At 36.6% G+C, this 17132-nt stretch overlaps 2 protein-coding genes across 2 annotated transcripts; one reads left to right on the top strand and one right to left on the bottom strand.

The window, feature by feature from the left end:
- Positions 1–4498: 4498 nt before the first annotated feature.
- On the top strand, positions 4499–12034 carry stx5a (syntaxin 5A). The gene is made up of 11 exons (XM_084133240.1): positions 4499–4607; positions 5742–5997; positions 6730–6797; positions 6926–6981; positions 7723–7793; positions 8022–8138; positions 8344–8400; positions 8613–8694; positions 9182–9288; positions 9432–9553; positions 10099–12034. The coding sequence occupies exons 2-11, from the start codon at positions 5929–5931 to the stop codon at positions 10256–10258; spliced, it is 909 nt and encodes a 302-aa protein (XP_083989366.1). The 5' UTR covers positions 4499–4607; positions 5742–5928; the 3' UTR covers positions 10259–12034.
- LOC311094977 (protein RD3) lies at positions 11892–16446 on the bottom strand. Its single transcript, XM_084133248.1, has 3 exons — positions 16157–16446; positions 14979–15280; positions 11892–13115 (listed from the first exon to the last, which is right to left on the bottom strand). The coding sequence occupies exons 2-3, from the start codon at positions 15278–15280 to the stop codon at positions 12752–12754; spliced, it is 666 nt and encodes a 221-aa protein (XP_083989374.1). The 5' UTR covers positions 16157–16446; the 3' UTR covers positions 11892–12751.
- Between the last annotated feature and the right edge of the window lie 686 nt (positions 16447–17132).

The raw sequence follows: 17132 nt of genomic DNA, 5'->3' as shown, positions 1-17132 counted from the left end.
TTATTATGATTAAGATGATTATTATATATTGCATATTATTATTATTATTATAACAACAGTTTCTTTAAATTGTATGACAATTGACCAAATCCTAAAAAAACTTCTACATAGGCCTATATCTTTTAATTTGGGAATTAAATATTATGTGTAATAAATACAATAAATAAAAAAATTAAATACTAAATAATATTTTTCATGTAAAAAAAATTAAGCCTGTTTTATGACTGGGACTTGTTTGCATATTTATGTTCCATTTATTTTATTTTTTATACCTTTATTATTATTACGCATTATATGTGACATGACTATTATTATTTTTTTTTTTTTACATTTTATTACAGCTAACCAAAATCCTGAAATAGGCTTGGTTTTCTTTCATTTTTTCTATGTATAAATTTTACAAAGGAAAGAGAGAGATTTGGATCTTCTGGACGGTTTTAATGAGACCTTTTTCTCTCTTTTTTTAAACAAAAAAATTATAGTTTGTAGCGGGTTTTTATTGGCCTGTGCTTGCTGACAGTCCTGTAAAGGTCAGATTCATGCTGAGCGGCAGTGGCGCTTTTATTCACTGTCTGGTCCCCTCATCACACTCTTATATTGGATTTTGCATTAATATAGAGCCAGACATCTGATTCCTGTGACATTATCAAAACAGAACATCCTCACCCGTGGCGAGTCGCTGGAGTGCCGAGTTCTCATATAAATATTTCACAGCATGTTTGATAACTGTACTTGATGCAGTGAGGTAATGTGTGTGTGACTGCAGCAGTCTGTGTATATGGATGCTTGTCTGTTTTCAAGTGTGTGTGTGTGTGCATGGGCGTAGAATAGCCTACGCGTGTCCCCCGGCCCCACAAAATGTAAACTCTTTCCCCACACCTTTTTCCGGGCAAATGTGTTCACGTTGTGGTTTTCATAGACCAATGTGAATAAATCTAGATTTACATTCAAAGAGACAAGATAGTCTATGCCTGACCTGACCTGACGTTTCATTCTTATCCAAAATGATTCGATGTGAACATAGAGCGCTAAACACTCTCTTTTTTAATTCATCCTGGAAGCCAGAGGGCGTCCTCGCGCAGAAAGTTCACAAGTGAGACTCATAAAGTCAGTACACTTATGACCAGGGGGGCAGGGTTTCATAAAATATTGAAGCTTCCCCGGGCGCCGCCATTGATTAGCGGACCCCCCACCTGCTGTTAGCATTCCATTGACTCCCATTCATTTTGTCATCACTTTGACAGCGAATAACTTTACATCTGAGGCGTTTAAAGACTCCATTTGTCCATTATTTATTTCTAAAGAAACATGAAAATGTATAAAAGGCTCCATTACCTTGTATCTTACGTTATGGCCCCGTAGATGCAGTTTTTGTAAAAATAGGCTAACGATTGTGTCATAACCACGCGACTCTCTGTCGCACAGTAGAGAGATTACCGTATGGACAGGAGGAGAAGCTCGCGGGCAATCGGGGAGACGTGGAGGCAAAATTACAAAGTAATTAATCAGAATACATAGCAAAAGTTGCTCCTGCTCCTAGCTCATGGACACCTCCTACTCACACTCTCCGTCTCTGCAAGTTTCGGAAGGGAATGAGTCAGATTTCTCTTGGCACAGCTACTAGAAGACAGACTGGTTGCTCACGTCACATCTACGTCGTCAAGCTCAGTTTGAGTCTGCGCAGTACGGTCAGCCATCAGGAAGTGAGAGCTTCTAATTGACTTCACTTTTCTCCGTTGAAACCAATGGGGTCGCTGTGTCCATTTCTTTTACTGTCTATGCTTATGACGTTCCAGGAAATCCCTTATATGGAGAAAGGCATCCAGCCATCTCTGTAGCTGAATAAAAAACGTTTTGCCTGATGAAAAATGAAGACAATAAACACACAATGGCGACAATATATGGTTTGTGTGTTTTTCAAGCCATCTCGGGGTATTTTCAACACTATAGTAAAGTATAGTAAGTAAATGAATGCAGTGCTAATTGACACCCTTTATTACAGTATAGACCTTATGCGCCAGAGAAACGAGGGCGCCGCCATCTTTAGAATATTGTCTTTTAACTTCCGTTTTGCGGTCGCTCTGTATATTTCTATGGCATTGCTGTCCAGGAGTAATTAGCTTTTGAAGTGGATTTACTTAATGTAAAGTTAACGAAAGTTATCATGAGGACTGCCATGTTTAAAGCAGATGACTAAACAAATGTCAGTCGACCGGGAAGATTTTAAAACGAGCCGTTCATTAATAAACACGCAAAATCGCTGTGAAAATACAGACCGGAAGTCAAAAGACAACGAGCGCAGCGCTGAAAAGGGGCGGAACTACATAAGGTCTATAGAAACTATAAAATAGCCTACATTTACTTCTTTATTCTGTGATAACTGTAAGAAAAATCCATGATGATTTAATGCACAAGTCTTGTAGTACATAAACCAATCATTAATTGTCATAAGGAAAATATAAGAAAAAAAAACCTGTCTATAGACAAAGGTAGGGGAAAATTGTATTACACTTGACATGTCTGCCCCACTTCACTTCTGAAATGATGGCTGTGTGTGTGTGTGTGTGTGTGTGTGTGTGTGTGTGTGTGTGTGTGTGTGTGTGTTTGAGTGGGTTTTGTACAGGGTGTGTGTGTGTGTGTAGACTGTGTGTGTGTGTGAGGCTGATGCTGGCCTACCTGTCTGTCAGGGCTCACAGCCAGAACTAAATTTAGCAGCCCGCCTGCAAGATTACAAAAAAACTGTTGAGGGAGAAACAGAGAGTGACTCATCCGTCCAGAAGATGGAATACATTTCTGTGCCACTTTCTGACTTTCTCTCCCTTCCTCCCTCTCTTCTTAAAAGGCATTATAGAAATGATATTTTCCAGGGCCGCCCACTTCCTCTACCAGGCTCACCTATTTTTTCATCTCCAGCTAAAAACACACAGTCCCGTGTTTTTTTCCTGCTCTCACATGTGCGAGTGTGTCGCTGCCCAAAGTGGCACTAATGATAAAACATCAGTCGTGTTTTCCATGTGTCTTGTTGAAGCAGCTGTGTTCTAGCAGGTCTGGATGCTATCTGGACAACATGAATATGTGTGCGTTGTGATGTTATCTGGCAGAGACGACAACATTGGCTGAGTGAAGCCTGTGTGTAGGCCTATGCGTCAGTATGTGTGTGTGTATGTGAGAATTTTTTTTTTTAAACCTTCATGTTTAAGTCAATAAAAGTGTTTTCTAATGTGTTTTTATGAGCATTTCTCCTCTGGAGAAATACTGATGTTATTGAACCCTGTCTCAAATGGGCTGAAAAGAGCCGTGTCTTCGATCCGAGTCCAAAAAAGCTCAAAATAATGCAGATCCTGAGATAAGTTACGGGGTTTTCTGGATTCAAAGGGAGTTGAGCTGATCAGCACAAAGGAGATAAGGAGCACAAACAGCTCTTATGCTGAGAGGACATCAAACAGTTTACATGCTGCTTCATGTTGAATTGCAGAGAATATGAATGTGTTTGTGTGTCAAATTTTTCCTATACTGGTGGAGAGTAGACCAATTGTTCACATAATGATAGTAAAATCTAAAATGATTTGGAAATCATCCAAAGATGAAAATGGATTAGGAAACATACTAAATGAAAATGAAAACAGTTGTGTGATGATGTTATGTGTAGGGTTAAGGGATAGAAAATATCAGAGGCTCAAAATATAAAACAAGAGTCCCAACAATGAACACAATTGTAGCCTAAATGTTTGTTATGATATTTGAAAGGATCACAATCTTTTCAAAACCACCCTCTACAATTGTCAGTTGGCTTGCTTATGTTCATATTTAGAGTAACTCTTATCACAGTTTTAGTCAGTGTGCATAAAGTTATTTTAATATTTTAAATCATACTCGCCTCAAAATGATTAACTGGATGGTTTTATTGTTCGACAACATAGCAAGTGCCACTTTTTATAGGCTATTCTTTTGGCGACATCTGCTGGTGTTATAGTGGTTTAAAATGTTACTGTCAATACATTTTTTTTCTGATAAAATCCCTTCTTATACTGTCTATTATAAAATCTAGGCCTATATATAAGCCACGAATATTCGACATAAAACGCACCTGTTATTACAAATTAAAATAATTGGATAGGCTAACCCAAAACAAACATTTTATTAAATTCCACTGCTCCAAAACTAGCTTAAATATAAATTATTTTAGCACGCATTAATTATTAAAATAATAAACAGAGATTACCTGTGGTTGGGAGTATTAAAAACATTAATACCGTAGATAGATTAATTAACATAAATAAAAAAAGAAGTAAAAAAGAAAATGGGGAAAAAAAAGCTAGAAAAAGTATTGAATTAAAACTATTTAAAAAATGCAATGCAATGACTTATTACATAAAATTAGAAACTAAATAAAAATTGCGTGACTCAACCTTACTGCTCAAAACACAAACTGGTCATCTTGCGTCACAAATCACGCTTTCGGAAAGCGGGACTGAGCGTGCGCGTTCGTGGACGTGGCAGTGACGTTACGCACACCGGAAGCGGTCAGGACTGGAAGTGAAACCCCGACCTCCCTAACATCGACAAGCCGGGAATATTGTAAAAAACGACGAAATGGCACAATAACCGTGAGTAAACGTTTCTAAATGACGGCAGGAATATGTTAGCTAGTGGTTTAGGTTAATTTTGAGCTATTATTGTTTAAATTAAGATAGAAATTGTCGAGTTTTTGGTCAATTAGCGCACAGAGAACTGCGTACTGCTGGGCTGAAGACGGTGTCAGTCACTGTACAGACGTAAACAAACCTGTACACACCTTTAAATATATAACTCTTTTTTAAAACATGTAAGAAATTGATTGTAATAGATCTTCTCGGAGATTGAGTTGTCGTATTGATTTGTGCTATTCCACGTCTGCCTGTGGAGCCAGAATATTCTAGGTGGCCTATAAGCCGATAACATGTGAGTTCAGTTTACCTTTCTGCCCAGCTGACTGATGGGCGGGTTATTTGTAGACATTATCTAAAGTGGGTTTCATTATTAATATTGTAAAGAAGGGCAAACTGAGGAGTTGGGATCAGTATTAGCAGATCTTATATCTGTCAAGTATTTCTGGATGTTGAAGTGAAAGACAACACTGTTTGTGTTTACCTACTGTACCCTCAGTGAAGGCATTCTCACCCAGAGAATGGCATTTGCTTGAAATGTTGCTTTGATCCAACTATATATCTCTTGTAACACTTTAAGATCTTATTGCAGTTATTATTATTATTATATAATAATATATTTGGTTTGGATACAATATTCACGAACGAGTAAATGGAAAGTCCCTTCTGTGATACAAAAACTAAATGAAAGTAAAGGATCACAATGTAATTTGTTTGCGCCATTTGACTTGGTAATGTTTTTACACAGACAGTTTTCCAGTTCTTTTCATTTTTAAAATTATATTCAGCTCAAAATGATTAATTCCATGGATTCTACATATCAAATTGCAGGGGAGCTGGCTTCATACATCCATTAAAAATCAACTTCACACCAAGTGGTTAATAAAATCATTGATTAAAAAGGTGGCATTAGTTCTATGAAAAGCTTGTGCATTATTTTGTTACCATTTGGTTTATTTTTTTATCAAACCAAACGCAATATTACTCATACTCTCAAGTGTCCAAAGAACACTGTTTCTCTAGAACACTGTAGTTTCTTCTCAGCAACAACAACCAAAGTTCAGGTGATTGATTGAATCGTTCTGTGATCCTCAGATGATGTGCGGAGTCGCTGAAGAACAGTCAGCTCAGCCAAGCTCTAAGTAACCTCTGAAGTCTGAGTTGTTTGCTTTGGCACCATAAAGACGCCAGTAGAGTTTCACAGCAGCCGGATCACTTTAGACTCACTGTCACACACACACATCCTGATATCGTCGAGGGGAAAAGCTTCTGCAGCATTATCATGACGTGTCGGGACCGCACACTTGAGTTCCAGTCGGCTTGTAAGTCACTGCAGGGGAGACAGTTACAGGTATGACAATATTAACTACATCTACAGCTACAGTGTGGATAATGTGGTTTTCACAGATGCTTAAAACCATGTAGCCTGTTGCACATAATCTTAGAGGAAAAATGACAGTATACTTTATTTGAACATTTTAAAGGGATAGTTCACCTAAAAATTTACATTCTGTTATAATTTACTGAGCTGAACCTTTTTATTTCTGTCACGAAACAGAAATGCGTGGAAGAATGTGAGCTGTTCTTAAGCATACATGAAGACTTGGTTTCACAGACATGCATGCTTAGATTAAGCTGGGAGTAGGCCTTAGTTAAATTAGGACATTTCAGTAGCTTTTATAAATGTGCCTTGGAGAAATACATTACTGGTGTGCATCTTGAGACATATTGTCAGAGCAAGTTGCTTTGAGTTATGACAGCTCAAACATGCATTTTAGTCTGGGCTAGGCTTAAGCCTTGGCTGTGAAACTGGGCAAAAAATTAAATGGTTATGTAAGCTGCAAGTTTCAAAAACTATGCAAAGCAATATAAATCACCATCCACTTTTCTTGAAGTGGGAGCAGAAGCTTGGACTTTCTGCCTAAGCTCTCCTTTTGTGCTTCATGGAAGTTCAATTGCAATTGTTGTTTGGCTGTTCTTTTAAATCATATCGCACTTTTTGTAATGGGCAAAAATGTATTTCCTACTTGATATGTTATTAAAGTTTTCACATGTACCAAGAGTTCTTGTTCTGTCTTTTCAGAATGGGACTCACGCTAAACCTGCCATTAATGCCCTTAAACAGCGCAGTGACTTCACTCTCATGGCCAAGTAAGAGTTCAGATCCATGTTTCTCTTTGATCTTTGCCCAGTGTGTTTTCGCTTCAGAGCAACTCTGTCTTGTCCTGTTTCCTCGAATCTTTGCCTCCCTGAAATCTTGTTTTGTTTCTCTGTAACAGGAGAATTGGGAAAGACTTGAGCAACACATTTGCCAAGCTTGAAAAGCTTACAATTTGTAAGTAACATGTCAGTAACACTAAATAGAAGACTGCACTTCTTTTCTTTTTAGACTCTTGTTTGTGTTGGAGGAATGTGTAGCCTATTTAATAGTTCTGATGCTTGTCCATGTTTATTTGGCATTTCCCTAGTCTAGTTCCCTGGTATAATGTATTGACTTGGAGTTAAAATACACTGCTGTTCGAAAAGTATGGGGTTGGTAAGATGTTTTAAATGTTTTTATGCTAAACAGCAAGGCTGCATTTATTATTTTATTCATAGAAAAAAAAAAAAAATTCTAAAACAAATATTCATAATGATCATTATCATCATTATATAGTCTTCGGTGTCACATGATCCTTCAGAAATCATTCTAATATGCTGATTTGATGCTCAGGAAATATTTTCTACTATTATCAATGTTGAAAACAGTTGCTTAATATTTTTGTTGAAATATTTAGTTTTTTCAGGATTCTTGATATAGAAATATTTTGTACTATTGTAAATGTCTTTATTGTCACTTTTGATTCATTTAACGCATCATTGCTGCATAAGTATTAATTTATTTATAAAGTACTTACTGACCCCAAACTTTTGAATAGTTTGTATTTCATTTTTGACTAAGATTACTGTCTGTAATTTAATTTTTCTTGTGAACTATGTTTCAATACATTGTGGTTTAAACTGATTTTGTTGTAACTGTTAGAGACTGCATCAAGTCCGGTCTCAATATGAATTTTTATTCTGCCCTCACTCCTAGTGGCCAAAAGGAAGTCTTTGTTCGATGATAAAGCAGTGGAGATTGAGGAGCTAACGTACATCATTAAACAGGTTAGTGACGTCTTTGTTGTCCTTCTCCCTATTCAACATATGAAAACATATTGATATGAATCTCAGTACTTGCTTATATCACTTAGTTTGCATTGATGTTGAAGTTGCCTGTAGGATTGTTTATATCTGTGTTTATCAGAATCCCTCAGCTAACTTCCATAATGTGAAAGATCAAACCTCTTGCAGTGTGATCTGATATGCTGTCTCTCTCTGTCTGTCTCTCATCAGGACATCACCAGTCTGAATAAGCAGATAGCGCAGCTGCAAGACCTTGTGCGATCCCGCACTGGGCAAAATGGCCGCCACATCCAGACACATTCCAACACAATTGTTGTCTCCCTGCAGGTACAGTCTTATATCTGATATTCCTCCAGTGCACAGATATTTGAGACACTCCAGGAAGTCTCCCATATCCCTTGCTGTAGACAGTAGGGGTGGATGATCTTATTTAGATTGACATATAAAATGACTTAAATAGCCGCCACACCTTTCATTTTCCTGCCACAATAAAGTATATGATGTTAACAATCTGGGAATGTTTGTGTTGCAGTCCAAGCTGGCATCAATGTCAAATGATTTCAAGTCAGTCCTGGAAGTGAGAACAGAGGTGAGTTTTCTTTTGCTTTATGACCAGTGCTGCACTTTTATAATGTCATCAATTCTGTGCCAAGCAGTTGTTATGCTTTTAAATATTCAATCAGCTCTTTAGTAAGAACAAATGCACAAAGTGCGTTTACTGTGCATCATGGTCCTCTTGTATATTCCAAACAAAAACATCTGTAATGAGTGAATATAATATTATAACTGTTGTGTGTTTAGAATCTGAAGCAGCAGCGCAGCAGAAGAGAGCATTTCTCCCAGGCTCCTGTCTCAGCCTCTCCTCTGCTCACCAATAACTTCAGTACGTCACCCCTTTTTAATGAGCTGTGCAGATGCACTCAAATCATTACCAATATTTTCTTCATGGTAAATTAATCATAACTATATATGAAGTAACACACGATGATAGTATGATACAAACAATGACCAAACATTTTAAACGAATAAAAACGTCCTTATATTTGAGCTTCTCTTTTGTGCTAATTTTGTATTAACATTCCACACTTTTATTGAACTTTATTATTTGTTATATTTTATATTATACATGTATACATGTATATAGTGTATAATATAACATTATTGCTGATAATATATTTTTATTCTAAGTTATTGTAATATATTATAATAACAATTATTATTATCATTATTATTATATTAATTTATTTTTTTATTATTATTTAGAAAATAGAATTCTTCACCGTGTCCCATTCGTCGAATTATTTGGTTTTGTAGACACACTTGGTGCCATTACTGATTATTTAGTGTTTTTAATTTCTTGCCTCTCGCAGATAGCTCAGTTCTGATGCAGGATGAGTCCAGGAGTATGGGAGGAGAGGTGGCCATCGACATGGACTCTAGAGCAAACCCTCTTCAGCTGCAGCTCATCGACGAACAGGTACCTGTCTCTCAGAGGAAATGCCTCTTGAGTTAGGAATGGATTGTAGACTAGGCTGCTGCTTGTTGATGAAAATTTGCATGTATGACAAATGTTGAATGTCTGATTTCATGATTAAATATCCCTTTGTTGTGTTTGCGAAGGACTCGTACATCCAGAGCCGAGCGGACACCATGCAGAACATCGAGAGCACCATCGTGGAGTTGGGCTCCATCTTTCAGCAGCTGGCACACATGGTCAAAGAGCAGGAGGAGACGATTCAGAGGTCAGACAATCACACACAAACACATGCATACCATATGAATATGCATACTGCAAAACCACAGACTCAACAGATACATGCTGTACAAACCACACAAACACTTACCACTCTCTCGTCGTAGAAATGTGTCATAAATATATCTTTTGCTGCACAATAAAATGGCATATTAGTATTTAAAATGAGTATTTTTTTATTGGCATTTTATGATTGTTGTAGCACTTAAATTTGCCTCTACAGGGGAAATATTATTATTATTATTATTATTATTATTTATAGAAAATGTTAAACATGTCCAGGTCACATTTCACCCCAAAATCAAAAAAAGAAAATAAGAAATTTTATTTTGCATAAAGAAAATTAAACTTGTTTTTTAGGACAATTTGAAGACATTGTTTTTGGCAATTGTTGCTAATAACTATAGGATAATTTCTTATAGTGAAACAGTAAAAATACAGAATAAAAAGTGAAAAGATTATTGATTTAATTGTGATGTTTTTGTCAAATGCTGTCAAAAGCCTGAGCTGTTCATGTGTCTTGTTGACCACCAGGATCGACGCCAATGTGGAGGACACCCAGCTGAATGTGGAAATGGCCCACAGCGAGATACTGAAGTACTTCCAGTCCGTCTCCTCCAATCGCTGGCTCATGATCAAGATATTCCTCGTTCTCATCATCTTCTTCATCATCTTCGTGGTCTTCTTCGCCTAAGAAGGAACAACCTTGAGTGTAAGAAGGGGTGGAAACGGAGCCAAAGGTTTTGAAGGAAGGAGGAACAGGCGATGGACTTATGGGCGTATGTGCAAAAACACAAACACAACTGGACTGGGCCGCAGGGGACTCTGACTTTTTTTGGGGCGGGGGGGTTCTGATGCTCATTGGTGGAATGATATTGGTCAGAGTGACTGTCCATGTTCGACTCTCTCACTCTAGAGGGAGGAGGATGATGACACTGATGCTGAAGAAGGTGGAGATTTACTGTGCATTTAGACAGAGAGGAGGGTGTTCTGATTCCTCTGTTCTCTTTAAGCTTCATCTACATCTGCATTAATATTTGAGCCTTCGTTTCTTATTAATAATCACATATTAAAAGAGAAGGCTTTTCCCCAAGTGGTTTGATTCTTCAAACTGGTTTAGTTTGTTTTTCTCAGGCAGTGTTATCCGTAATCATCGATAACATTTTTACAGTAACTTAATTGACCTAATTCTCTTTATAAAAATGTTCCTGATCATAATAATGCCCCCCCCATTCATCTCTATTGATCTGTTTTTATATCAAAGTTATTTGACACTTATGGGTCATTCTCACAAAGAAATATCAGGGTCATATTTTACCCCAAAAATGAAAGGAAAAAAATATTTGTAATCAATAATACAATTCATTTATAATTCTCATTAATGTAATGTGAAGAAAAAAAATTACAGTATGATGAAAATGATTGTGTATATGGCATGATTTATTTATTATTAATAAATGCAAATTTAATTAAATACAACAAATGCTACCATGATATACTACAAACGTACTTTAAAAATGTGCAAATGCATGTGTACATTTATAAATCATGTATATATATTTTCAAACATGAGTCATGAAAATTTGGAGAAACTAGTTCTAAATCTTAATGGTCCTAAAAATATACTTATTTTTCTTGTTTGGGTGGTGAAATATGAGCCTGGCATTTCCTGACAGTTTTCATGAGATTCTACCTTCTAGTGTTAAGGCCTTCTGATTGCCGGCCCTGTAAATATGGGGTCTGCGATATAATATACTGTTTAGAGACTTTGAGGGGTTTTTTTTTATTGAGTTTGATTCTGCCAAATACACGAGGAGGAGTTAGAGGAAGTTACCTGGTCTTATGATTTTGCTCCAGGCAGTAATAAACAACGTGCAAATGAAGACCAGTGCTTTTGTATAGTAGTATAGACTTTAAAAGAGGTTTAAAGGGCCCAAAGAGACTCCAGATGGTTATAATCTGCTCATTCATCACATTAGGATGTTTCGTTCCAGGTCTGTGCTGAGACCGTTTCGTGTGTTGGTTGTTCTGGAGCTGAACGTCTGGCAATGAAACTGATCGGTTTGCGTTGGGTGCTTTTCCTTTATTTTTGAGGAGCAACCTTGGCCTGATGAAAGTATTGGCCACGGCACAAAGAACAAGATCAGCTCCTTCATGCTGTGATGCTGTGAATAATGAAACAGGAGGAGGAGCTGCCAGAGATGATGTCTTCACTTAGAAGCAGCATTTTCCAGGTCAAACTCTCTCATCTGCTAAATCACAGACTTACTCTCTCTCTCTCTCTCTCCCACACACGCCACACACTCAAATCAAACTCATGAACGATGTACAGTGTATTATTTAATAAGCACTTTTTATGAAGACTCCTGTTTCCAGGCTTTTTTAGCTGATGATCTGCATCTCTTGTATGAACTGAACACTGTTGTAATGTAAGAGCAAACAGTACATATTAAAACACATCTGAGAAGTAGTGTTTCTGGCTAATGTTGCATTTGTTGCTGTGACTGTAAAGAGTTTATGCAGTGAATCTCACAAAACTTGCCAAAAAACTCTGGGTCACACCAAAATCAAAAAAAGAAATGTGTTGCATACTAAAAATTAAGCGCATTTCACCTTTTGAGGAATTTTGGTGGGTAATTTAATTTCTTATGGTGAGATTAAAATAAATTGAATACAGTATTTTTTATGCAGTACAATTAACCCTGTATTGATGGATGTGCTATGAAATTTAAATATTATTTTTCCCACATTTTCCAGCATTTTTTAAAAGATAAATATATATATAAAAAAGACCTGACCTGAACATGCACTTGTCAGGCTTTGTGAATTAAATTTATGCCAAATATTCACATTTATATTCACATCCAAATATTTAAAAATTTAAGAACACATTTAAAGGTAAAAAAAAAAAAAAAAAGACTAGGCTATAGGCTTCTTATATATGCCTATACTGGTGTTCTTTGGTGTAATAAACAGTTATTAACAATTAACAGTGTTTGTCTTACAATCTGATAGCACAAACTTTAGTCTTTCAAGATGTTTCGTATAATCAGATTTGTCCTCTCTTCTCTTGTTCTCTGCCTCCACCTCTTTTCTTCCTCCTCCATCACCAGCTTAGCTTGCAGGCTGCATTTCTTTTCAAATCTCTTTCCTTCTTTCCTCTGTCTTTCTCTTGTGTTCCTCTTGTTCAGCTGTGTGTGGCCTGCTCAAGAGGGGTGATATCTGGCATGCTGTGACTCCGTCCCTTGCGGGCGCGCAGGGTGGTTGCCACCTGTTCGGCCGCCTCCTCATCCTCATCGGACCATGTGTTTTCCTCTTGCAGATTGTTGCGGGAACCACCGAAGCTTCCCTTGCCGTGGTTTAGGGTGCGGAACTTGGACCGGAAAGTGACAAAGGAAAGGCTCTTGCTGCGCTGTTTTTCCCAACGGTTCATCCGACTCTGGATTTCTGCATCTCCCTGAAGCTCATCCAGGCAGTTTTGTAGGACGCCCCGAAACACTTTGGGGACCTCGGTCACATCCGGCTCAAACTCTGACACTAGTTTCCGGAACCTTTGCAACAAAATATCAAAATCTTTTGAGAGGTATACATGACTCACCTCTGTCACTACCTGGGTTATTATAGTTAAAACAATAAAAACATTTATGTTTAGCTACTTCTGAGAAAATCTATTTAAAAAAACTTAAAAGTTATTTTATTTCAGCTAGTTAAAAAGAAAACACTTCTCGGTTTCATTTAACTTGATGTATTAAAATAAAGGTAACACTTTACAATAAGGTTTGGTTTGTTAACATTAGTTAACTATATTAACATGAACTAACAGTGAACAATACTTCTAAAGCATTTATTAATCTTTGTCAATGGAAATTGCAACATTTACTAATACATTTTTAAAATCTAAGTTTGTATTTGTTAACATTTGTTAATGCACTGTGATTGTACTAACATAAATACATTTTTACTAACTAATGTTAACAGGTTAATAATTGCTTTAAATATATATGTATATATATATGTATGTGTATATATATGTATGTATGTATGTATATATACACGCACACACACACACACACACACATATATATATATATATATATATATATATACGGTATACATACATATATACATATATACACATATATGTATGTATACCGTATATATATATATATATATGTATACCGTATATATATATATGTATACCGTATATATATATATATATATATGTATACCGTATATATATATATATATATATATATGTATACCGTATATATATATATATATATATGTATACCGTATATATATATCGTATATCGAGGGCTTGGAGCCAGAGGGGCGTTAGTGGCATTTTGGGCGAATATGAGTTATTGATATCAAAATAAAGGTCTCGATGAGCTCTATCCAATGGTGCAAAAAAGTACATATCAAACTGTATTGAATATAGCAACAAAACAATAAAGACCTAACACAAAAGTGTGAGTAATGTTTGGAGCCAGAGGGGCGTAAGTCCACACTTACGCCCTTCTGGCTCTGAAAAATACATGTAGGTGAGGGTATTCCTCACACATACGCAGAGTTCTACAATGCTCTGACAGTGGACAGTGAGTAGAACTAAACAAACTAGTGAACAGAAAAGCAAATAAGACGCGACATGATTCTTTGGATGTGGTCGATGAATAGACTCACAGAGTAATTGAAATGGTTGAACAAAAAAGAAAAGTGAAATGAGTAAAAAGAACACGAGAGAACTGTCAGCTGTATAGAGTATTTGGAAAAAAAAATGAATGAATGTAATGAAATAAATTGAACAACTCATGAATTGCCAATCATAAGTGTGTTTAGCAAGTTCAGTGACTTTTATTACAGTCTGTACTGTTCAGCAGATGCCCAGAATGGAAAAGTGAAATGAAAAATTTATTAATTAATTGAGTTAAATTAAAATTAATGACTTTTTCAAGTGTTATTCAAGTGTTAATTATTCAATCAATTCCCCTTTTGACCAATTATTTTCTGCATTGTTCAGCAGATACGCCCAATATGTTCATAGAAGACTTGGAAATGTTTGGTGCCAAAAAGGCATATCTGACGTTTTTGCCATATTTTTTTTTATTTTTAAATGTTTTAGAACATGTTCATTGTGTTAATTACTTAAATACTCATTTATGTAAGTAGGCCTGTGGTTACAATGTTTGTGGTTTTAAGGTTAATAATACAGGTGAATGAAGTGTGGTCAAAATTTTGTTTTGTCTCTCCTGTAAAGTTTGTCAAAAGCCACTTACACCCCTCTTGTTCCAAGCCCTCGATATATATATATATATATATATATATATATATATATATATATATCTCGTGTATATATATATATATCGTATATATACGGTATACTATAACAGTATCCCAGTAACACATGGCTCTACCTGACAATGACCGGCCCACACTGTTGAGGTGGGATCTGGGCACACAGCTCCTGCAGGTCCAGAACCTCTCCTGGCGTGAGCTCGTACGGGGCCCGAGGCTGAGGGTCGGCCAGCCAGCTGTAGTCAGCAGAGGAGGAGTTTCGGCGTCTGCGCACCTCTGCTGCCTTCTCCAGCTGGATCCGCTCGGTCCGTTTCACCATGGCACCCAGCTCCAGCATCAGAGTGTTGGTCACCAGCTCTTCTGAAGTGCGCTGTCCGGGAACCTTCGGCTCCAGGGAGAACACTGCTGACCAGGGAAACATCTGTGAGAGCAAAAACCATTAGAGGTTTGAGTTATGAAGTTCAGGTTGTAACATTGTCTGTCACACACCCTGCCCGGACAAAATAATAATAATTGCTATTTGGATTTAATTAGGCAAATGCTTAAGAGTCTATGATTGGATCATTATTGCAGTGATTATTATGTTTCTAGCATGTTTCTAGATCTTGACCAAAAAGGTATGTACCTCTTGATGGAAATAAATGTTGTGATGTTATTTCCATCAAGAGGTGCATCAATTTTTGCTCAAGATCTTGTGTTGACAATGCAAGAGTCCAGCACTCTGTAAAGTCTCCTCCAGCACATCCCAAAGACATTCAATGAATTTAAGATCTGGACTCAGAGGAGCCAATTCATGTGCGAAAATGATTTTTATTTATTTCTGAATTGTACTTATTTATTTAAAGATATATCTGACTATTTGATCCCAGGTCCAAATTTAAGTGCAAAGTAAAGTTTTGCATTTCAAAAATAAAATTCTGGAGCTGTAATACGTGTTTGGCTATGTATTTTTTTTATTATTTTTTTTGCCCCATGTTTATTGCTTTGTGTCCTCAACTTTAGTTCAATATGCAGACTTTTAATTCCTCTAAATAACACTAGCAACACAGCACAGCTTTTTGCACCCTGATATAGTCTTTGCAGTAATTTGGATAATTGTCTGGTTGACTATCCAATTAATAATAGTTTAGATATCCAAACATGTGCACAATTGTGCAAATAGAATCAGTATTTGCTCTGGTGTACAGTATACTGCCTATATGGGATGCAAAATATTATTATTACTTGAAATTAGGGTGAAAAATTGCACCTGCCATATACATTTAAAACCACTCAAGTTATAGAAAAATGATATTACCTTTCAGATAATGTGAGTTTTCAAATGTTGACAATATATTCCTGGTTTAAAGTCAAATGTCTCCAAATTGGACCCGAAGTGCAATAAATGTAGAGTCTCAAAATCTCAAAATCCAGGGTTTTTAGTTTCCAGTCTGAGCACTCCAGATGAGACAGCTCTCCTTTGCGATGATTCAGACACTGTAAATGTGTGTGTATGTAATCCCATATAAATATGCAAGCTGGTATTTAGCCATCTGATTAGCGCGCTGAACACACACCTTGCATACAGTGTGACCTCCTGCTCATCCTGAGCTGCCAGCACAACATGTGTGCACTGAATGCATTCAAACTATATATAGGCCTAGATAGATATATACATATACATAGATATTCATATGCATTATTATAACTAATGCATATGCAAATAATATTGTAGCATTGCATCTATTAAATATTATAAAGGAATTTCTAATGGATTAATTTGTGATACAAAATGTAACTTTTAAGTTTCAAGCAAAGTAAAGCAATGGAATTTAACAGCTTGTTTCATTGTAATGATTTGTAAAAGGCAGAGCTGTATAAAGTGTCCATTAGCTCTATTGTTAAGGTGGTAACGTCAGTTACTCAGAGGTACTTAAGGAGTTACGAAACCCGCTTTTCAAGCACACGCTGTCTTAATCATTGCGTATCTATACCAAGCAGTCTGTGTCCAATCGGACCGAAAGATGGAGAGGGAATAGATCTGTAGGTGCTGTGAGGGTTTTCACTCTATTCAGCACTTCGGAGATTTAATCTGCATATGTGTGATCATGGATTACACTGCACTCCTACACTCTTCTCAGAAACAAGGGCCACGGCAATAAGGATAATCTGATTATATGCTGTTTATGCCGGTGGATTAGACCAGTGAAAGTGACCATTCGGGCTATAATGCATGACTGATAGTCAAGGTGCATCCCGCTTCTGTACCTAATTTCTGAAGGCTTTAATCTTTT

The sequence above is a fragment of the Abramis brama genome (genome assembly GCF_963993115.1).
Source record: "Abramis brama genome assembly, chromosome: 13".
NCBI lineage: Eukaryota > Metazoa > Chordata > Actinopteri > Cypriniformes > Leuciscidae > Abramis > Abramis brama.
The sequence above is the reverse complement of the archived record's forward strand: the minus strand, read 5'-3'. Positions and strand labels throughout refer to the sequence as shown.

Coding starts and splice junctions, on each gene's coding strand:
- stx5a (XM_084133240.1), top strand. CDS start 5,929: ATGACGTGTCGGGACCGCACACTTGAGTTCCAGTCGGCTTGTAAGTCA. Junction 8,695..9,181: donor TCTGCTCACCAATAACTTCA/GTACGTCACCCC, acceptor TGCCTCTCGCAG/ATAGCTCAGTTCTGATGCAG. Junction 9,554..10,098: donor CAGGAGGAGACGATTCAGAG/GTCAGACAATCA, acceptor GTTGACCACCAG/GATCGACGCCAATGTGGAGG.
- LOC311094977 (XM_084133248.1), bottom strand. CDS start 15,280: ATGTTTCCCTGGTCAGCAGTGTTCTCCCTGGAGCCGAAGGTTCCCGGA. Junction 13,116..14,978: donor TGTGGGCCGGTCATTGTCAG/GTAGAGCCATGT, acceptor TTTGTTGCAAAG/GTTCCGGAAACTAGTGTCAG.